The sequence below is a fragment of the Mesoplodon densirostris genome, chromosome 16, assembly GCF_025265405.1.
Source record: "Mesoplodon densirostris isolate mMesDen1 chromosome 16, mMesDen1 primary haplotype, whole genome shotgun sequence".
Taxonomy (NCBI): domain Eukaryota; kingdom Metazoa; phylum Chordata; class Mammalia; order Artiodactyla; family Ziphiidae; genus Mesoplodon; species Mesoplodon densirostris.
Window position 1 is genome coordinate 49324021 of NC_082676.1, and position 23471 is coordinate 49347491.

Here is a 23471-nt window from a genome sequence, read left to right on the forward strand (position 1 = left end):
TACGTGACATTGAACCACTTGCTTAACTGCCTCAGTTCTTCCTCTTTAAGTTGGGGGAGAATAACAGCACTCATAGGACTGTGAGTACTAAGTGCGCTCATACAAGTAAGGGCTTTAGCATAAGCACATATTTAAGTGCCCAAAAGTCACTTAAGTTAGCAGAGCAAGAGGGACGCCCGCACCCTCTGGCCGCCAGCCCTCCGCGCTTCCCGGAAAGCAGGCAGTCACTATAGTAACAACCACCTACTTCCGGAAGAAGTACGGCGCGCGGCGAGGGTCAATCCCAACCGTACACATCAGCGAGTTGACCGAGGGGCAGTGGAGACGCTAGTTGGCGGCGCCGTCAATCCCGGCCCGCCGCCTCCCAGACCCGCGCGGGTGCTCTCGCAGGGCCGCTCGCTTCTGCAGCCTCGCGGACACCCAGAGCCAGCCCTTCAGGCCTGGACGCTGGGGTGCGGCGGTGCAGCCATGGACTTCTCCAAGTTCCTTGCCGAAGACTTCGACGTGAAGGAGTGGATCAACGCGGCCTTTAGGGCTGGCCCCAAGGAGGTAGCGGCCGGGAAGGCGGACAGCCACGCGGCCACCTTGGTGATGAAGCTTCAGCTGTTCATCCAGGAGGTGAACCACGCTGTGGAAGGTGAGCGGCCGGGCGGAGCTCTCAGACGGGCCCGGGGCCCCGGGGGTTGCACGTAGTGGGCAGTAAACGTCGGCGCCTCCCATGGAGAGCGAGCGAGCCCTGCTCCGGTTCTCCCGCAGTCTTTACGGGGATATCCAGGAGAAGGTCTCAGCCCGCTACTCCTCTCTCTCTGCAACACTTGCGGACTTGGGATCTTGGTTTTCCACCTCTGGCGGTGCTCTCAAGTTTCCTTTTAAAACTTAAAAGAGCGAATTTTAAGAATATTAAATAATAGTCAACTGATGCTTATATTTGGCAAAAAAACATATAGAAGGTGTATAGGAATGACAAATCTGGGAAACATTGTTTTAATGGATTTAAAAAATTATTTTATTGAAGTATAATTGATTTACAATATTGTGTTAATTTCTACTGTACAGCAAAGTGATTCAGATATATATATATATATATATATATACACACATTCTTTTTCATATTCTTTTCCATTATGGTTTATCACAGGATATTGAATATAGGTCCCTGGGCTATACAGTAGGACCTTGTTGTTTATCCATCCTGTATATAATAGTTTGCATCTGCTAATCCCAAACTCCCAATCCAACCCTCCCCCACCGCCCCTGTTTTAGTGGATCTTTATGTCAGTGGGAAGATGGGCTGTCCTGACGGGAGACTTTTAAGTATCGAATTCACTAACCAGAATAGTGAATTATAAAAAATAACACACCAGAACCATTTCATTAACTCCTCGACCTGGTTTTCATTCACTGTATGTTTATTCAGTGCATACTGCAGCCAGTCTCCCTGCTCGGCTCTGTGGGAAAGAGGCTCAGACCGCCCACACTGGGAGCTTATGATCCTGTAAATAGAACTTTGTTTTATAGATGCGTCCACTGTTTAAGAAAAGGTGGAGGTGGGGGGACGCTTTATTTCACTGCAGATTCTTTATTGTACTTTGCATCTTTTAGTAATTATTGAGCATCTACTATGCACCTGTCAAGAAATGAGTGCTGGTTATGAAAAGTTTACCTTTCTAGAGCTGCCCTGTGGGGAGCATACGTGAACTGTTTAATTACAGTGAAGGGTGGCTTTACTGAGAGTAGAACCGGAAGCTGAGAGCTGGATGAAGGGAGCAATTATCTCTTGTCTGGGAGAATCATAAAGGGCTTTTCCCTGTGTTAGGCCTTGAAGGAAGACCTCACAGGGCCAAGATGGGGAGGACATTAATAATAATATAATAGCAAATATCTGAGTCCTTGGTATACGTCAGGCACTGTTTTAAGTACTTTATGTGCATTAACTAAGTGGTTCTCAACAGGGGTGGTGGGACTTCCCTGGTCCGCCTGCCAGTGCAAGGGACACGGGTTCAATCCCTGTTCCGGGAAGATCCCACATGCCGCAGAGCAACTAAGCCCGTGCGCCACAACTACTGAGCCTGCGCTCTGGAGCCCGTGAGCCACAATTACTGAGCCTGCGTGCCTAGAGCCTGTGCTCCGCAACAAGAGAAGCCACCACAATGAGAAACCCATGCACTGCAAGGAAGACTAGCACCCGCTCGCCAAAACTAGAGAAAGCCTGCGTGCAGCAACAAAGACCCAAATCAGCCAAAAAAAACCAAAAACAAAAAATCCGCCTTCCAGTGCACAGGATGCAGGCTTGATCCCTGGTCGGGGAACTAAGATCCCACATGCTGCGGGGCAACTAAGCCCACACACTGCAACTACTGAACTCGCGCACTTCAATGAGAGAGACTGTGTGCTGCAAACTACAGAGCCCATGCGCCACAACTAGAGAGAGAAAACCCATATGCCACAACTAGAGGGAAGCCCGCACCGCAACAAAATATCCCACACGCCTCAACGAAGAAGACCCCAGTGCTGCAACTAAGACCCGATGCAGCCAAAAAAATTTTTTTAATAAATAAATAATCCCTGCATGATCTGGCTCCTGCCAACGTCTCCAAGCTAAGAATAGATATTGTTCAACATTGTATCTCCAGGCCCTGGAAAACAGTTTGTGCCCAATAAATATCCACTGACTGAATAAATGAACAAATCAGTCCTCCTATTAGAGTTCCTCAACAACTCCTGTTTGAGCCTCTGCAATAACTTCACTGTAGACTTGGGACCTTGTTTCATTGTCCATAAAAATAAAGCTTTAAACCTCCGAAGGCTTCTCACTGCCCACGGGATGAAATCCAAACCTTCAGGATGGGCAAAGCACCTTTCACAATTTGATCCTAACCTACTTTTCTACCTTATCTCCAGCAGAAGTTCCCCCCATGAAAGTGCAATCCTTCAATAATAATAATACTAATGACTAATATTGATGTTATTGATGAAGCTCTGTTTGAACTTCCCGCCTTTCTCTGGACTGGTTAGGCCTTTTTATACCCACATGCCTCTGCATGTTCCCTCTCCCTTTAATACCAGAGAGGTAGTAAAGTATAATGGATAACAGCCTGGGATCTGGAACCAGTTGCCTGGATTCAAATCCAGACTCCCCATTCATTAGCAACATGATGCTGGGCAAGTTACTGACCTCAGCCGCAGTTTCTACAACTATAAAGTGGGAATAATAACTATGCCTACCTCTAAGGATTACTGTCATTTTAAAATTAGATAATCATGCCAAGGGGAGGGGGCACTATTAACAGTTTGGCCAGGACACTTCTTCATTGCTCAGGACTCTCCCAAGCACTGCAGGACATTAAGCACTGTTGGGTCATTTCCACTAAATATCCTACCATAGCAACAACTAAAAAATTCCTACCAACTTCCAAATATGGGTGGGGGGAGCGTGCAGGGGTGGCATTACCACCCCTGTTTTCTTTGGTTTTTTTTTTTTTAATTTTATAAATTTATTTATTTATTTATTTATTTATTTATTTATTTATTTATGGCTGCATTGGGTCCTCGTTGCTGCGCGCAGGCTTTCTCTAGTTGTGGCGAGCAGGGGCTACTCTTCGTTGCAGTGTGTGGGCTTCTCATTGCGGTGGCTTCTCTTGTTGCGGAGCACGGGCTCTAGGCGTGGAGCATGGGCTCTAGGCGCACAGGCTTCAGTAGTTGTGGCACGCGGGCTCAGTAGTTGTGGCTTGCGGGCTCTAGAGCGCAGGCTCAGTAGCTGTGGTGCACGGGCTTAGTTGCTCTGCGGCATGTGGGATCTTCCCAGACCAGGGCTCGAACCCCTGTCCCCTGCATTGGCAGGTGGATTCTTAACCACTGTGCCACCAGGGAAGTTCCTCTTTGGTTTGTTTTTGTTTTTTGTTTTTTTTGGCTGCACTACACAGCATGTAGGATCTTAGTTCCCCAACCAGGGATCAAACCCGCGGCCCCTGCAGTGGAAGTACAGATTCTTTTTTTTTTTTTTTAATTGTTTTTAATTCTTTTTTTTTTTTGAACGCAGGGATTTTTTTTCAATTTTTTTTAGTTCTTTTATTTACTTTTAATTTATTCATTTTTTAAATTTTTGGCTGTGTTCGGTCTTTGTTGCTGTGCGTGGGCTTTCTCTAGTTGTGGCATGCAGGGGCTACTCTTTGTTGTGGTGCACGGGCTTCTCATTGTGGTGGCTTCTCTTGTTGCGGAGCACGGGCTCTAGGTGCGTGGGCTTCAGTAGTTGTGGCACACGGGTTCAGTAGTTGTGGCTCTCAGGCTCTAGAGCGCAGGCTCAGTAGATGTGGCGTACACGCTTAGTTGCTCCGTGGCATGTGGGATCTTCCCGGACCAGGGCTTGAACCCGTGTCCCCTGCATTGGTAGTCAGATTCTTAACCACTGCGCCACCAGGGAAGCCCAGAAGCACAGATTCTTAACCACTGCTCCACCAGTGGGAAGTCCCCATGCAGGGATTTTAATGTCACATTAAAGAGTTTGGATTTGGTTTAAAATTAGTGTAATGGGAAGGTACTGCAGGATTTTTAAGCAGGGGAATGAGATGGTTTGATTTATGTCCCCATTCAGGAGACTATGGCTGTCGTCCAGAAGAGAGGTGACAGTGGCTTCATCTGAGGTTATAGCATTAGAGATGGTGAGAAATGGGTAGATTTAAGGTATTTTTTAGGAGGAAGAAAGGGGAGAACTTGCTGATGGGTTGGAATGAGGGATGAGAGGGGAAGAAAATCAAGACTGATGGCAGGTTCTTGAACTGAGCACCTGGATGGAGGTGCCAAGTGTTCAGCAATGTTGAGAGAATTTGTAGTAAACATCATAACCCACTGCCTAGATGCTACAGTGAGCAGTGTGCTGTTCTCGCTTTATCACAGTTCTATCCATCCCTCTCTCCATCCATTTGTCCATCTTATTTTTGAGTTCGAAATAAATCAGTATTTCAGAGTAAGTTACAGACATTGGTACACTTCACCCCTAGACATTTCAGTTGGAACCCTAAAAATTATAGAGTTCAATACTTGTTTACGGCTCTTTTTTTTTTACTAGATAAAATTTATTTAAGGTGAAATGCAGGGACCTTATCTGATAAGTTTGGGTTTTGACAGATGTATACGACTAGTGTAACTCAAACCCCCATCAAGATGTAGAATGTTACCATCACTTTGGGAGGAGCCCCAGTCCCCTTTCACAGGGAGATTTGGCCCTTACCCTCCCAGAGACAACCACTGGAGGTGAGAGTTCGTTTGTTTGTTCGTTTTGATTTTTTTTGGCCACACTGCAAGGCTCATGGTGTCTTAGTTCCCCAACTGGGGATCGAACCCAAGCCCTCTGCAGTGGAAGTGTGGAGTTCTAACCACTGGACCGCCAGGGAATTCCCAGGAGGTGATAGTTTTAAAATGGATACTAGAAAGAATTAAATTTATGTGTGGGCGTGCTGTGGAGAGGAAAGAAGAGGTTTACAGGGAACCAGCCAGACATGAAGAGTGACTCTGAGGTTCCGTAGGCAGGGGGCCAGGCTGGGACCATGACAGTGCTGTAAAAATCAGTGCTGTAGAAATCACTGTTCCCTGGTGGCACAGTGGTTAAGAATCCGCCTGCCAATGCAGGGGACAAGGGTTCGAGCCCTGGTCCGGGAAGATCCCACATGCCGCGGAGCAACTAAGCCCGTGCGCCACAACTACTGAAACCCGTGCACCTGGAGCCCGTGCTCCACAAGAGAAGCCACCGCAATGAGAAGCCCGCGCACCGCAACAGAGTAGCCCCCGCTTGTCGCAACTAGAGAAAGCCCGCGTGCAGCAACGAAGACCCAACGCAGCCAAAAATAAAATTAAATTAAAAAAAAATCAGTGAAGTCTCTGTGCCTCGAAGAACTCTTTGTTCTGCCTTTGTTTTCTTAAAACTTTACTTGAGGTCAGTGCTGGAGACAGATTGTTATTTTATGGCAGAGCTGGATGAACAGGTTCCTGAAGCATGTCTTCAAGATGTTAAGGTTCCGTTCAGTGCACTGGTGGAGCAGAAGGCTCTGGACTTCTTTGATTGATTCCCCAGCGAATTGCTATTTAAAGGGCCAAAGGGTTATGCTGTTAACCCTCCTGTTTCCAGATAACACATCATGGTCTGCAAGGATTTTCAGATTTTATTCTACACTTGGGATGCCTGTTAAGAAAATGCAGGTTCCTTGATCTTACCTGATCTACCAGGATTCCTAAATAAGAATCTCTGGCAGGTGGCCTGGGGACCTGCATTTTTTTTTTTTTTTTTTTTTTTGCGGTACGCGGGCCTCTCACTGTTTTGGCCTCTCCCGTTGCGGAGCACAGGCTCTGGACGTGCAGGCTCAGCGGCCATGGCTCACGGGCCCAGCCGCTCTGTGGCATGTGGGATCTTCCTGGACCGGGGCACAAACCCGTGTCCCCTGCATCGGCAGGCAGACTCTCAACCACTGCGCCACCAGGGAAGCCCTGTGGACTACATTTTGAAAAGACTGTGGAAAGCAGACATTGGGTCCAGACACACGTTAGTTTCAGTTCTGAAATCTTGGGCAACTTACTTAACCTCTTCTGAGACTTAGTTTTCTTATCTGTAAGAGGTGGCTGCTAATGATTGCCGGGGACATTAGGTGATATAATGTATATAAAGCACCTGGTGCAGAGCTGGCATTTACCACTGTCACATTCCTCCATTCTCCTTCCTTGAAAAGGGAGTTGCTTGGGAGTTCCCTGGCGGTCCAGAGGTTAGAACTCGGTGCTTTCACTGCCAGGGTCCAGGTTCAATCCCTGGTTGGGGACCTAAGATCCCACAAGCCACGTGGTGTGGCCAAAACAAAAAAACAAAAAAAAAACCCCAACGAGTTGTAGTAAGAAGCAGCTGATGTTGGGTCAGGTTGACAGTTTATTCACAGGGCCTCACCATCATTCTTGGGAAGACAGGGTCCCGGCAGAGGCCAGCTCTGCGCCTCTCCCCACCTACAACTTTCCACAGGCTCAGAAAACTGTGTGGTTGGTAGTGCCTTAGGGAAGATTTGCTTCCTGCTGTCTGATTTATTCATATTGTTCACTGGTGAGTGATCCGATGTTCACCTTTGGTTCTTGGGTTCTTGCTGCAGAAACAAGTCACCAGGCCCTTCAGAACATGCCCAAAGTGCTCCGTGATGTAGAAGCCCTTAAACAGGAGGCATCTTTTCTGAAAGAACAAATGATTCTTGTCAAGGAGGACATTAAAAAATTTGAACAGGACACATCTCAGTCGATGCAGGTATTTTGGCTCCTGTCCTAAGTGTTGACTCTTGTTTTTGGAAGATGTTCAGTTTCCTAGTGGGAGGTCAACCTTAACTCAGAATTCTGCCAAGCACTCAGACTACTCTTTTGTTTGGTTCTTTCAGCTTATTCATCTCTCTCTAGCACCGCTGAACAATTTAGCCATGTAATCAGTGTTGTACGGGGTACAGAGGCTCCCTAAAGGCAGGAGCATGCCATGATACTTATGTTTCGAGTCACTGATGGAAGGTAGAGGAAATGGAACTGCCACTTCTTTAGTGTTCGACCCCTCATTTCTCTTCTAGGTATTGGTAGAAATCGACCAGGTGAAGTCCCGAATGCAGCTTGCCGCAGAATCTCTTCAAGAAGCCGACAAATGGAGCACACTGAGTGCTGATATCGAGGAGACATTTAAGACTCAAGTAGGTTTCTTGTTTAGGGGATGTTGTGACATCTCTTTAAGCAGGAACTTGAGGTTTGGAGAAACAAATGAGCTACCTATGCCACTCACAATCAGAAGGGCTAGTAAATAACCAGGTGTGGGAATATTCAGGCATAGGTTGGGGGCAATCTGAGACTGCTCTGAGTTTTTCCACCTTCTTTAGTTTGTATCATCTGCTTGACTGAAGCGTTTTAGTCACAAAAGTGAGTTCAGGAAAAGCTTAAAAAGGCAGAGAAAATGGAGTAAATAGGAGTGTGGGACTTGGGCAGGGGTGCCCTACATACCGTGGGACCATAGCAAGTTACTTTACCCTTCTTGGATAGCAAAGTGTGGAAAAGAGTGATTTTTTTTTTTTTTTTTTGCGGTACGCGGGCTTCTCACTGTTGTGACCTCTCCCGTTGCAGAGCACAGGCTCCGGGTGCGCAGGCTCAGCGGCCATGGCTCACGGGCCCAGCCGCTCCGCGGCATGTGGGATCTTCCCAGACCAGGGCACGAACCCATGTCCCCTGCATCAGCAGGCGGACTCTCAACCACTGCGCCACCAGGGAAGCCCAGTAGTGATATTTTTGATACCTGGTTATAAGGATGAAGTAAGATGATATCTTATGAAGAACTTTTTTTTCAATTGTAAAGCAAAATGAATTATTTATCATCTCTTTTGCTATTTAAAAAGAAACTTTAAAAAGTTTTTTAAAAGTTCTAAATGCACACGGGAAAAATTGAGTAAGCAGGAATAAACGGTGAAAAATAAGTCTTTCTCATAGTTCTGACCCTCCCAATCCCCTAACTTCCCTCTAAATACAAACCCTGTTGTCAGCTCTGTGCCCGTTCTTCCAGATAAACGCACACACATATATGTTCCTTGCCCTGTTTTTCCTCCACAAATGGTAGCGCATTGCGAATACTGCTTCGCACGTTTTTTTTTCAGTCAACAATCTATTATTCTGTCAGTTATTGTTACCTTTTTTTAAAAAATTTTATTTATTATTTTTGGCTGTGTTGGGTCTTCATTGCTGTGCCCGGGCTTTCTCTAGTTGTGGCGAGCGGGGGCTACTCTTTGTGGCAGTGTGTGGGCTTCTTACTGCGGTGGCTTCTCTTGTTGGGGAACACGGGCTCTAGGCACGTGAGCTTCAGTAGTTGTGGCGCTCGGGCTCAGTAGTTGTGGCTTGCAGGCTGTAGAGCGCAGGCTAAGTAGTTGTGGCGCATGGGCTTAGTTGCTCTGCGACTTGTGGGATCTTCCCGGACCAGGGCTTGAACCCATGTCCCCTGCATTGGCAGGCAGATTCTTAACCACTGAGCCACCAGGGAAGCCCTGTCCATTCTTAATTGAAGTAGCAGGGGTGTTTAAACATAAATATCCTCTATTCTGGTCTTTTTACAGGACATAGCTGTGATTTCTGCCAAGCTCACAGGTATGCAGAATAGCCTAATGATGCTTGTTGATACACCAGACTACTCAGAAAAATGTGTGCACTTGGAGGCATTGAAGAACAGGCTGGAGGCCTTGGCCAGCCCCCAGATTGTAGCAGCATTCACATCTCAGTCTATAGGTGAGTGCTGGCCATTTATCATCTCTTTGTACACCTCTTCACGAAGGTAAGGCTTTCCGAATCTTCAATCTTTAGAATGTCTTAATGTTGATTAAATTATGTAGATTGGAAGTCAATCTGTAGCTTTATGGTGGTTGCCTTTTCTTCAACATTTTATATGAACTTTTTCAAAATACAGAAAAGTTAAAATAACCATCAGTGAACACACCATCTAGATCCTAGTGTTAGCATTTGCCACATTTGCTTTATCACATATCTACCCACCTATTCACCTCTCTATCCATCCACCTTATTTTTTTTAATGCATTTCAAAGTAAGTTGCAGACATCAGTATACTTCACTCCTAAATACTTTAGCATTCATATCAATAACTAGAGTTCAGTGTTGGTTTATGATTCTTTCTTTTTTTGAGGTAAAGTTTACATTTAGAAAAATGTACAAATCTTAAGTGTACCATTTGATGAGTTTTGACGCTGATCAAGACCATTATGATGCTGTGTTATTTTCCAGTGATTTTTTTCAACAAATAAGTTTATCTAACTCCCTTTCCATTTCATCCACAAAACTATTGGTTAAACAAGAAGCAGCAGCTGTTTTCTTACCTTCACAGCTATTTACATTGGCAGAATGTAGTCTGTATCCACTGCCCTGCTTCCTGCACTCTTGCTCATATATCACGCAAGCCCCTCTACTCTGGGGTTAATGTTCTCCTGAACCTGTTCTGTTGAAGGTCTCCAACAGCTGTATCATCACCACACCCCAAGGCCTAATATCACTTTATTACTTTTCTGCATCTTTTTTTTTTTAATTTTTATTTTATTTATTTATTTTTGGCTGTGTTGGGTCTTCGTTGCTGCACGTGGGCTTTCTCTCGTGGTGGTGAGCGGGGCCTGCTCTTCGTTGTGGTGCACGGGCTTCTCATTGCAGTGGCTTCTCTTGTTGCGGAGCACGGGCTCTAGGTGCACAAGCTTCAGTAGTTGTGGCATGCGGGCTTCAGTAGTTGTGGCTCGTGGTCACATAGAGCGCACGCTCAGTAGTTGTGGCGCACGGGCTTAGTTGCTCCGCGGCATGTGGGATCTTCCCAGACCAGGGATCGAACCTGTGTCCCCTGCACTGGCAGGCAGATTCTTCTCCACTGCACCACCAGGGAAGCCCTACTTTTCTGTTTCTCATTGTCAACAATAGTTAACAATGTTTTTTACTCCCTCCTGTTCTGAGAATGCTTTCTTCCCTTGGCTTCTGAGATGTAGCATCGATTTTGTTTATATAATGGTACCTTTCCAATGGTGAAATTAAATCATAAGAAGTCTGATACCTTTGTTTTTCTAGTTTGTTTAAAATTTATTTTTTTATTGAGGTAACATTGGTTTATAACATTATGTAAGTTTCATGTGTACAGCATTATATTTCTACTTCTGTATACACTACAGCATGCTCACCACCAAAAATTTAGTTTCCGTCCATCACCATACAGTTGATCCCCTTTACCAATTTCGCGTTCCTGGTGCCCCATCCCCTCTGGTAACCACTATTCTCTTCTCTGTATCTAAGTGTTTGTTTTTATTTGGTTTGGTTTTTTCATTTATTTTGTTTGTTTTTTATATTCCACATTTGAGTGAAATCATACGTTATTTGTCTTTGTCCATCTGACTTATTTCACTAAGCATAATACTCTCAAGGTCTATGCTTGTCACAAATGGTAAGATTTTATCTTTTTATTTTATGGCTGAGTAGTATTCCACTATATATATCGCTTCTCCTTTATCCAATCACCTGTTGATGGGCACTTAAGTTGGTTACATATCTTGGCTATTGTAAATAATGCAGCAGTGAGAAGTGCGGATATCTTAAGAGTTCTGATTGATGTTTTATTTTGTTTTAGGATGGGTGAGCCTAGGCTTTGAATAATTAAGAAAAGTCTATAGCTAGATAATTATATATGAATATGCAGACATGTGCACATGTAAATTCTTATCATACATAAAAACGTTACAAAATTTCAGTATGCTGAGTTTGACCATGCAATTTATTATTAAACTAGGACACTTTTGAAAGGAAAAGGGAGTGCTTTCAATAATGCAGCTGGGGCAACAAGTATAAACCAAGACTGTCCTGGGCCAGCTGGGACATATAGTCATCCCTGTACCCATACAGTATAGAACCCTTGAAGAATGACCCTCTGGATAGTTGAGTTTTCAGTGTGGGTGAGAGCAGCTGAACCTCCTCATTCTGAACAGTAACACTATCTTCCCTCCAAAGATGATTTCTTTCCACTCCAGTTCTCTTGATAGTCAAGACCTGCAAAGGTTTGGCCTCCCTTGCCCTGGTGGTGAGGTCACACCAAAGTGGAGCCCTCTTGGAACTCAGCCCTGGAGAGTTGTGTATGTCTGTTTCCAGGAGCGAGTCATCTGTTTTGTAATCCCTGTGCTGTTCAGTAACTCCAAAGACAGAAACAAGTCTCAGTCAGTACTTGATACTATCCCGTTAGGTAATTTTAAAAAGGTAAATTGTCATATTTTATTAAATGACCTTTTAGCATCTATCAAGATCGAATGTGTTATTTTTATTTCCTCTGACCTACCAATATGGCAAATCATATTAATAACATTCCTAATTTTACATCATTCTTACAATTCAAGAACAAGCCCTACTTGTTCACCGTGTGTGTGTGTGAATATACTACTAGATATTTCCTGATATTTTATTTATTTATTTTTTGGCCATGCTGCGAGGCTTTGTGGGATCTTAGTTCCCTGACCAGGGATCAAACCTGGGCCCAAAGAAGTGAAAGCGCAGTCCATAACCACTGGACCACCAGGGAATTCCCCTGAAATTTTACTTAAAATTTTTAAATTGAGGTCCTGTACGTGAATATCTCTGTTAGGTTTTAGTATCATGATTGTGTTGGCTTCACAAAAACAACTGGGACCGTTTCATTCTTTCTTACTATTAGGATTTAAATAGCATTTTAATCAAATATTGCCATGGCCCCATTGAAGGCTTTCTGTCTGCAGTTCAGCTTGGGTATAGATATGAGGACCTCTGCCTTCTTTTTTGTTTGTATTTGTTTTACTGTGTCTTTGCCTATTTTGTCTTAACCCTCAAACTTCCTGAGATGTTTTATTTTAGACTTGTCTGTTGGAGATGGCACATAGTTGAATTGTATTTTTTGATCTAATCTTGGTATTTCTTTTTTAATCAGTGACTTTATCCCATTTAGCTTTTTTTTTTAACAGAAATTTCCAGTCTTACATGTTTCTATTTTGATATTTTCTTCTTTATGTTTCTGTTTCTTTTGATCTCTATATTTTGCTATGTTTTCTTTGTGTTTTTTTCTCACGGATAACTTGAAAGATACATAACTTGTTTTTAGTTTTACTAGTGATTTATGACTTCAAATAATAAACTAAATTTTTTTCTCAGTTTATCAACCTTGTAAATGAAACAATATATGATTCCCTCAATTAGTGCATTTACACTCCCCTCCCTGTCTCCCACCCTTCACCCTCCCCCTGCCCTATTCTAGAATATTGCATAGTCTAGAATTTTTCTTCATGGTATACCATCACATTAATAATTTTTTTTATCATGTAGCTTTCTCTCTGAAATGTAAACATTATGAAATTTTTGTGTTTTATAATATTTTATTTTTATATAACTGTTTTATAACCCAAAATTGCCATGGTTGTCTATGCTTAATATCATGTTTTTAAGTGGATTCACTCTCATTTCCAGACTTTTCATCCCACATTTGTTAATTCTTTTTTTTTTTTGCGGTACGCAGGCCTCTCACTGTTGTGGCCTCTCCCGTTGTGGAGCACAGGCTCCGGATGCACAGGCTCAGCGGCCATGGCTCACGGGCCTAGCTGCTCCGCGGCATGTGGGATCTTCCTGTACCGGGGAACGAACCTGTATCCCCTGCATTGGCAGGCGGACTCTCAACCACTGCGCCACCAGGGAAGCCCTGTTAATTCTTTTTTCTTTTTTTTTTTTTTGGCCACACTGCGTGGCCCGCGGGATCCTAGTTCCCTGACCAGGAGTGGAACCCAGGCCCTCGGCAGTGAGAGCGTGGGGTCCTAACCACTGGACCACCAGGGAATTCCCTGTTAATTCTTTATTTTGAGGCTTCTCTTCATTAGCAGGATTCTGTTCTTAAGTAGACTTTTTTTTCCCTCAGGAAGGGAATGCGGATCATATGTATATCCTTGGTATTTAAGTAAAGAATGTGTTTTTATTGCTTTTCCATGTAGAAAAGAATGACTGCTTTTGGAATTCTTGGTTCATACTATTTTTCCTTCAGAAGTCTAGAGACGTTGCTTTGTCTTCTGCCAGCTATATTCTGATGTTCAGTATGAGACTGGCCTGCCTATTTTTTTCTTTGTACGTAGTTTATTTTCCTTGAATAGTTAAAATAGGGTGGGCAAACATTGTCTGTAAAGGGCCAGATAATAAATTTTGGGGCTTTGTGGGGCATATGGTCTGTAGCACAAATACTTAATTCTGCAGTTGTGGCACGAAAACTCATATGTAAATGATTGAGCTTCACTGTGTTCCAATAACATTTTATTTACAAAAACAGTTGGTAACTTGGCTCATAGTTTGCTGACTTCTGGCTTATGAGATTCTTTCTTTTACCCTGTAGTTTAGTTACTTTACTAGGTTATTTTTTGGTTTTGAAAATTTTTAATGTTTTCTGGAACATAGTATCTTATTTGCTGATTCATATTTTTCTTCATTTCCAGAAAATTTCTTTCTTAAAAGACTTTTTCTTCTATTTCATTTATTTTCTTTTTCATTTTTGAGAACATCAACTGTCTGTTCATTAGCTCTTCCTTTCCCCCCTCAGCGTATACTATGTTCACGCTGGTCTATTTTGGCTCTTTGCCAACAATCTCCTCTCCTCCATAGTCTGTTATTTTTCAAAAGTCTGTCTTCCATTTGATCAATAGCATTTTCTAAAGTATGTGTTCTGCTCTTTCTTCTTCTAATTAATTTTTAATTCATCATATCATTATTTATTTCCTAATTTTTTTTTCTTAGCTCTGCCAGCCTCTCTTTATATCTCATTGTGATACCTTAGATCCTGTTGAAGAAAACGTATACCTTGTGTAATTTCCTTGAGAATGTGAAGCAGTTGTAGTGTAAAATTTTCTCCTCTTTCCTAAGGTAAATCTTTTGAAGTGCTCTCTCTTTTAAGAAAAGTTTTTTTAAATTTCAGTTTTGTTTTTTATTATTTATTTTTAATTAGTTAATTAATTAAATTTATTTTTTGGGCTGTGTCTGGTCTTTTTTAAAAAATTAATTAATTAATTAATTTTATATATCTATTTTGGCTGCGTTGGGTCTTCGTTACTGTGCTTGGGCTTTCTCTAGTTGCGGCGAGTTCGTTGGGGTGTGCAAGCTTCTCATTGCGGTGGCTTCTCTTGTTGCGGAGCACGGGCTCTAGGCACGCAGGCTCAGTAGTTGTGGCGCATGGGCATAGTTGCTCCGCAGCATCCGGGATCTTCCCAGACAAGGGCTCGAACCCGTGTCCCCTGCAATGGCAGGCAGATTCTTAACCACTGCGCCACAAGGGAAGCCCTGTGTCTGGTCTTAGTTGCAGCACACAGGGTCTTCGATGTGGCGCAGGCTCTTCGTTGTGGCGTGCAGGCTTCTGTCTAGTTGTGGCGCACGGGCTTAGTTGCCCTGCAGCACTTGGGATCTTAGTTCCCCAACCAGGGATCGAACATGCGTCCCCTGCAGTGGAAGGCAGATTCTTTACCACTGGACCACCAGGGAAGTCCCTAAATTTCAATTTTAAATCCAAGGTCATGAGGCTTTTCCTTTATGTTTTTTTCCTAAGAGTTTTATAGTTTTAGCTCTTACATTTAGGTTGTTGAGCCATTATAAGTTAATTTTTGTATATGGTACAAGGTAAGGGTCCAACTTCTTTCTTTGGCATGTGGACATCCAGTTTTCTGAGCAACATTTTTTTTTCCTGAGCACATTTGTTAAAAGGACTGTCCTTTCCCCATTGAATGGTCTTGACATCCTTGTTGAAAATTATTTGACCATGTATGTGAAGGTTATTTCTGGGCCCTTTATTCTGTTCCATTAGGCTATATATATGTCTGTCCTTATGCCAGTACCACATAGTTTTGATTATTGTTGCTTTGTAGTAACTTGAAATCATGGATTGTGAATCCACCAATTTTTCTTTTTTTTGGCTTGTTTTTCAAGATTGTTTTGGCTATTTGGGGGTCCCTTAAAATTCCATATGAATTTTAGAATGGGTTTTTCTGTTTCTTCAGAGAACACCATTGAACACCATTTTGGAAGGGATTACATTGAATCTGTAGATGGCTTTGGTAGTATTATCATCTTAACAATATTAAATCTTTTAATTCATGAACATAGCATGTCTTTTTATTTATTTGTGTCTTTTAAAATTTCTTTCAGCAGTGTTTTGTCACTTTCAGTGTACAAGTCTTTTAGCCCCTTGATTATATTTATTTCTAACTATTTTATTCTTTTTGATGCTATTATAAATGGAATTGTTTTCTTAATTTTTTTTTCAGATTGTTCATTGTTACTGTATAGAAATGCAAGTGAGTTTTGGTGGGTTGATTTTGTATTCTGCTGCATTAACTTACTAGTTCTAACAGGTTTTTTTGGGTGGAATCTTTAGGGCTTTCTATAATAAGATCATATCATCTGCAAACAAAGATATTTTTCCTTCTTCCTTTCCTGTTTGAATGCTTTTTACTTCTTTTTCTTGCATAATTATTCTGGCTAGAACTTCCAGTACTAAGTTGAATAGAAATTGCAAAAGTGGGCATCCTTGTCTCGTTCCTGATCTCAGAGGAAAAGTTTGAAATGGTCTTTCACCATTGAGTATTATGTTAGCTGGGGGCTTTTCATATATGGCCTTCATTTTGTTGAGGTTGTTTTCTTCTGTTCCTAGTTTTTTGAGTGTTTTTGTCATGAAAAAGTATTGAATTTTAACAGATGCCTTTCTGCATCGGTTGAGATGATCACGTGGATATTTTTCCTTTGTTTTGTTAATGTGGTGTATTTCATTCATTGATTTTCATATGTTGAACCTTCCTTGCATCCCAGAGCAAATCCCACTTGGTCATGGTGTATAATCCTTTTAATATGCTGTAGAATTCAATTTGCTAGTATTTTGTTGAGGATTTTTGTATCAATGTTCATCAGGAATATTAATCTGTAGGTTTCTTTTCTTGTAATGTCTTTTTCTGGCTTTGGTATTAAGGTAATGCTGCCCTCATAAAATGAATTAGAGAGTGTTCACTGCTCTTCAATTTTTTGGGGAGAGGTTGAGAAGTATTAGTATTAATTCTTTAAGTGTTTGGTAGAATTAATCAGTGAAGCCATCTGGTGTGCTTTTCTTTGTTGAGAGGTTTTTGATTACTAATTCAATTATTAGTTTTAGGTCTATTCACAGTTCCTATTTCTTCATCATTCAGTCTTGGTACATTGAGTATTTTTAGGAATTTGTTCATTTCATCTAATTTATCCAATTTGTTGGCATATAATTGTCCATAGTACTTTCTTATATTTCTTTTTATTTCAGTAAAATTAGTAGTGATATCCCCTCTTTCATTTCTGATTTTATTTATTTGAGTCCTCTTCCTTTTCCTTAGTAAATCTAAGTTAAGTTTTATCAATTTTGTTCATCTTTTCAAAGAATCTTTTCAGCCCTTGATTTTGTTGTTTTTTTGTTTTGTTTCTGTACTTATCTCAGCTCTGCTCTTTATTATTTCTTCCCTTTTGCTAACTTTGGGTTTAGTTAGTTTTTTATTTTCTTAGTTCTATAAGATGTAGAGTTTAGGTTGTTGATTTGAGCTCTTTCTTCTTTTTTAATGTAAGTATGTACAGCTATTAATTAGCTCTTTGGGCTACTTTTGTGGCACCCCATAAGTTTTGGTATGTTAGGTTTTTGTTTTCATTTGTCATTTTCTAATTTCTCTTACGGTATCTTCTTTGACCCATTGTTTGTTTAGGAGTGTGTTGTTCAATTTCCACATATTTGTGAATTTTCCAGTTTTTTTTCTTCTGTTGATTTTTAGTTTTCTACCAGTGTGATCGGAAAAGATACTATATGATTTATATGATTTTAATCTTTAAAAATTTATTAAGACTTGTTTTGTGGCCTGAGATACGGTCTGTCCTGGAGAATGTTTTATGGGTACTTGAGTATGTGTATTCTGCCATTGTTGGGTGGAATGTTCTGTACTGTCTGTTAGGTCTAATTGGCCTGTAGCGTTTGTTGAAGTCTCTGCTTCCGTACTCTCTTCTCTCTGGTTGTTCTTGACGTGCTCTCTGCATGCACCTTCTGTATGCTCCGTTCCTTTTCTTTTTTACCCCCTGTGGTACTTTTGCATAGGTCACGTGCTACAATTTTTTTGTTTGTATTTGTTTCTATTTATTCATATTTGTATGTGGGTGCTTTTTTCTGGGCTTACTGTTTACTGCAAAATAGTTAGCATGGGAGCTCCTTGGAAACCCCTCCTTTGTTGACCTGGACTTAGGTGAGAGATTTCCTCTTGCCCTTGATTTAAAGGCTATGTTCTCTGTTGTGCTTTTCAGTTGCCCAAAGAGAATGGGTTCAGGACTCATCTCCAGCCTTTTCATTCCGTATCTTCCTCATTTATCAATTCTTTATTTGAGTCTTCTTCTCATCATTAGCAGGATTCTAGGACTGGAGCTGGGCCTTTGGAAAATCACCATCTGGCAGCTTTATTCCTCATGTTTTCTCATGAATTTGTGGCAGCTACAGACCACGGAGCTCACCTGCATGGTTTGGGTGTATGTCTAGTTATGTGAGGTTAGGGGAGTAGGAGTGGCGGCGGGCAGCTCCATGAATTTAAGTTTTTTCCTTTCCTTCTGTGTGAGTTGGCTACTTGGTGCTGGAATCAGGTTTGAAGAATGCTCTGTGGGTCAGGATCATGGGCTTTGGTTTTGGGGTTAGCTGTTTTTGACAGCTTTCATTCACAAATCTGAATCAGGCTTGATTCCAGATTCTACTCTCTGTAGGCAGGATGCCGATTCAGAAGGGGGAAATGGCGCTTTTCAGCCCTGTGGCTGTCCCACTGCTGAGCTGGTACAGAAGCAGGCCTTCCCCTGCCTGCCCAGTCCTCCCTTGGCTCCCAGTCTTTACCTTCCATCACGCTGCTCCATGCGTGATACATCCAGAGTTCTCCCAGCATCCCCACTCATCTGCCAAAATGATTGAATATCTGATTGGTATTCTGTGAAGTTTGGCTTTTTTTTTTTTTTTGGCCATGCCCTGCAGCATGTGGGATCTTAGTTCCCCAACGAGGGATCGAACCCACGCCCCCTGCATTGGAAGCATGAGTCTTAACCACTGGACCACCAGGGAAGTCCCCTCCAAAGTTTGTAGTACAGACATTTTCCTGGCTTCAACACAGATGAATGATATTGTGTTTTGCTTTGGGTGGTTAATTTTGAATAGTTTTTAAAAATTAATTTACTTTTGGCTGCATTGGGTCTTCGTTGCTGCACACGGGCTTTCTCTAGTTTAGGCGAGCGGGGGCTACTCTTCATTGCAGTGCATGGGCTTCTAATTGCAGTGGCTTCTCTTGTTGTGGAGCATGGGCTCTAGGTGTGTGGGCTTCAGTAGTTGTGGCTCGTGGGCTCTAGAGCTCAGGCTCAGTAGTTGTGGCTCACAGGCTTAAATGTTCTGTGGCATGTGGGATCATCCTGGATCAGGGCATGAACCTGTGTCCTCTACATCGGCAGGTGGATTCTTAACCACTGCGCCACCAGGGAAGTCCCTGGGTGGTTAATTTTGGTGAGTATCAGGAAGGGCTTTTGTCTGCCACAAAAGTAATATGCTCTTTAATCTGTCATCTTTCCTAGAAGGCCAAGGTGCTTCTTTACTAACAGTTTTTAAAGGGAAATCTGATAAATTAGTACATCCCCAACACATTACCCACAATCTTCAAATATACATGCCTGGTTCGTTTTACACAACCAATGAATTCAGTTGATAAAGTGAAGCAACTTTTTGGAGCCTGATTTTACATATGGCAGGGATATTCATTTATTTAAGTGATCTTATTAAAATGATAAGCATTTTAAAAGCAATAGTCATTAAAAAATTAATTTATTTATTTTTGGCTGCACAGGGTCTTCATTGCTGCGTGCGGGCTTTCTCTAGTTGTGGGGAGCGGGGGCTACTCTTCGTTGCGGTGCACGGGCTTCTTGTTGCGGTGACTTCTCTTGTTGCAGAGCATGGGCTCTAGGCGCGCGGGCTTTAGTAGTTGTGGCTCACAGGCTCAGTAGTTGTGGCATACAGGCTTAGTTGTTCCGTGGCATGTGGGATCTTCCCAGACCAGGGCTCGAACCTGTTTTCCCCTACATTCGCAGGCAGATTCTTAACTACTGAGCCACCAGGGAAGTCCCAAGATTGCTATCCTTCAAAGACTTTACACACTGATGGAGGGTGAGGCTGGGAGAAAACAAGTACACAAATAATTTTATTACAAGATGGAATGTGAAAACTGCCTTAGGCCTCCCCAGGATGAAGGAAAGGACAAAACAAAATCGAGGAAGCTTTTATGAAAGAGCTAGTATATGTGCAGAACCTTGAAAGAGATGAATTAAAAATTTTTAAATTGTTTCTGATTATAAAATAATACATATATAGGTTATTAAAAATTTGAAAAATGGAGAAAAATATAGAAAAGAAAATGATATACCAGTAAAATGATATACTCACCACCCAGAGATGACTGTTAGTATTTTCTTCCAGTTTTTTCCCTTTGTGTACATATATCTTTAAAGGAAAGTATGTACATTGAGTATATGCAGTTTTATATCTTTTTTGCTCCCAGTCAGCAATGTAGCATGAGCATTTTCTCATGGATCTAAGATTTTGATAGGTGAGGAAAAGTACTTAGGGCAGAAGGAATAATATATATTTGAATGGTATAGAAATGAGAAAACTCAGGGACTGTTTTGCAAATAATAATTAAACCCATTTTGTGGAATGAACATTGGCATGTGGTATCTGATTAAGTCACATGTTCTATCCTTAACGTCACTTGTTTTTCATATTTATGATCTCCACACATGAGTTAATTCATTGTCTTGGTGGGAACTGCTGAATACAAGCTCATGTCTAATCCACATTTATCCTGCTGAGTTCTTTCTCTTGGCTGCAACAGAAAACCTGGTAACAGTATGTACATGTTTTCCATTGTTTTTCTTTAGATCAGTCCAAAGTGTTTGTGAAGGTTTTTACTGAAATTGACCGGATGCCCCAACTTCTTGCATATTACTACAAGTGTCACAAGGTGAGAAGCTGTGAGTGATTACCATTGTGGAATGCTTGTAGAACTGGGCTACAGAATCACAGTTTTGAATCCCAGTTTCCTACTCAAAGGTAAAAATATTTGCCTCCATGCCCTCTAGTTTTTTTCTTTCAATTAGCCAGTAGAGGGTGCTCTTGGTCCAGCCTGTGGATTCATTTAATTGCAAGTTGGAAAAAGTCATTAGTTTTCAGCCTCACTTGTATTTATAGCTAGATTTACAGATCGAAGAGTTTTAATTTTTCCTATTTTTGTCTTTTAAGGGCGATTAGGTTTATTATGCCTTCAGCAAGCCTTAAGAATTTTATCTGTTTTCTAGGTTTGTTGAAATTAGGTTACTGAAAATTTTGACAGCTTCCTGGGCTAACTTAATTCCTTCAAGTCCAGTGCCCATCTGTCTTTTAAGCAGTAGTGTTAGGACACGAAGCTAAAACACATATTCATGCCCACCTCTGAGGTCTATTCAGAAGAATGGTAGCATGCTGAGTACACTGGCATGCTTTGGGGGCAAGAAAAAAGGAGAAAGGATCACTTGGAGGGCAACAGATTCAAGCTCTGGATGATGATCAGAGCAGGTGACTGTTAAGTTTTTTTTTCCCTGCCTCTTTTGAAGTGAATGGTCGTCCGTGGGTACCCGATTGCCTGGGAGAGTGGGCAGTGGCCAGTCGCTTGCCCCGGTAGGAGGGCAGGGCAGTTGCAGCAGGCAGCATGTCTTGGCGGACCCAGTAAGGCCTCCTTTGTTCTGCTTCTGCAGGTCCAGCTTTTAGCAGCCTGGCAGGAGCTGTGCCAGACTGACCTACCCCTGGACCGGCAGCTTACCGGACTCTATGACGCCTTGCTCGGTGCTTGGCACACGCAAATCCAGTGGGCTGTGCAGGTAACAGCTCTTTTGGGTTCTAGCGAGAACAAAGCCCGTGGTGCCGAGGGAGAGGGTGATGGCCTTGGGAGCGGGCTGCTCGACCACAGAGCACCCAGACCACCCAGAGAGAGCACCGCTCGGAGAACCTCCCCATCTGCTGTCCTCACCAAAGGGGCAGGAAAATCTTTAGGTCTCTGTTCTAACTCTTCTTATCGCTCTTATCTGTATCTTAAATAGAATCTAATGTGACAGTGTTGCTTGTTGTTCAGCAGGGGAGCCCTGTGGAATTCCTGGAGGCCATTATCTTCTGATCTGAAAGCAGGAGGCCCTCAGTCAGGTGGTGCTTGAGTGAACAAGGCTGTTTTAATCTTAACTTTGGGTAAAATTTACCCGGTCTAAAGTTAGTTTCCCTTGTTCTCACAATACGCCAAGAGTTAGAGGAACAGTATAATTTTAAAGGCACCCTCTGACTTAGGGGAGAGGTAAGACAGAGAACTTCATTTCATTTACTTTCACGAACTTTCCATCATTTACTTTCCTAAAGTGTCTAGGCATTTTCAGCCTTGAAGGATATGAAACGTTGGTCCCTTGTCTTGATGCCAGGAGGTGCACTAGATCTTCTCTTTAGAAGGGGAAAAAGGCTGTCTTATGTCTGAGTAATGACTGACTGGGCCTGTTTATGGTGTGGCTTCTATTTTTTTCAGAATTAGTTGTGAATCGCCCTTCTCATATTGGTCAGTAATTTGCTGGAATGAACTCCACTGTAGTTGGAGAGAATTCCCTCGTATAGGGTCATGTCATTCAAGGTGCTTGAAGTTCTCTTCTCCACCCTCTTTTCTTTCTCCTTGAACCAGCTTCATTCAGACAAAAAAACCCCAAAAAACAAAAAAAAAACCAAAAATACCCCCAAACCAGCGAACAAAACAAAAAACAACCTCCTGTAGAAGTTTCCCATTTTTTATGTAATCGTCAGTTTTCAGTGATCCTGTCCATCTGCACGCATTTCTGTGTCCTTGTCTCCTCTACTGCTTATATCTTGAGGATAAAAACAGTTCATGCCGGGCTTCCCTGGTGGTGCAGTGGTTGAGAGTCTGCCTGCCGATGTAGGGGACACAGGTTCGCGCCCCGGTCCGGGAAGATCCCACATGCCGCGGAGCGGCTGGGCCCGTGAGCCGTGGCTGCTGAGTCTGCGCGTCCGGAGCCTGTGCTCTGCAACGGGAGAGGCCGCAGCAGTGAGAGGCCCGCGTACTGCAAAAAAAACCACAACAGTTCATTTATGCTAATTTCCACTTTTGTCCCGTGGCCCATTTTCTTTTCAGAATGTGAGCATGATAGGTGACTGTCATCTCCTGAAGCTCAGTAGAGCACAGAAGAAAACCAAAGGTGCCAGGGTGAATGTCTCTAAAGATTTCTTTTCCCCAGTATTTTATTTTATTTTTTATATTTTGGCCATGCCACGTAGCATGTGGGATCTTAGTTCCCCAACCAGGGATTGAACCCCGGCCCCTTGCAGTGGAAGTGCAGAGTCTTAACCACTGGACTGCCAGGGAATTCCCTTTCCCCAGTATTTTAATATGGAAAGTTTCCAACATATAAAAAATTTGAAAGAATTGTACAGTGAACACCCATGTACCCACCTCCTGTGTTCTACAATGAACATTTTGCTATATTTGCTTTATCACAAATCTATCCATCTATCCATGTGTATCTGTTCATTGACCCATCTTATTTTTTGATTCATTTCAAAGTAAGTTGCAAACATCATTCACTTCAGAATATATGTATTATTAACTAGAGTTCAGTATTTGTTTACTGGGATTTTTTTAGGTAAAATTATGAAATGCAATGATCTTAAATATGCCATTTAATTAGTTTTGACAAATGCTGTTTAACCTAATCCCCTACCAAGATATGGAACATGACTATCACGCTAGAAAGTTCCCTTGTGTTCCTTCTCAGTCAGTCTTTGTACCAATATCCCTGAAGGCAACCACTGTTCTGATTTTTCC

General features: G+C 42.3%; 1 protein-coding gene across 1 annotated transcript in view; it reads left to right on the top strand.

The window, feature by feature from the left end:
- The first annotated feature begins 281 nt into the window (after positions 1-281).
- COG7 (component of oligomeric golgi complex 7) overlaps positions 282-23471 on the top strand; it is an 84723-nt gene continuing 61533 nt past the window's right edge. Inside the window, exons 1-6 of the mRNA XM_060078499.1 lie at positions 282-637; positions 7122-7270; positions 7578-7694; positions 9096-9264; positions 20506-20588; positions 21358-21480. Coding sequence (XP_059934482.1) covers positions 469-637; positions 7122-7270; positions 7578-7694; positions 9096-9264; positions 20506-20588; positions 21358-21480 — 810 coding nt within the window. The 5' untranslated portion in view covers positions 282-468. The remainder of the gene's footprint in view (positions 638-7121; positions 7271-7577; positions 7695-9095; positions 9265-20505; positions 20589-21357; positions 21481-23471) is intronic.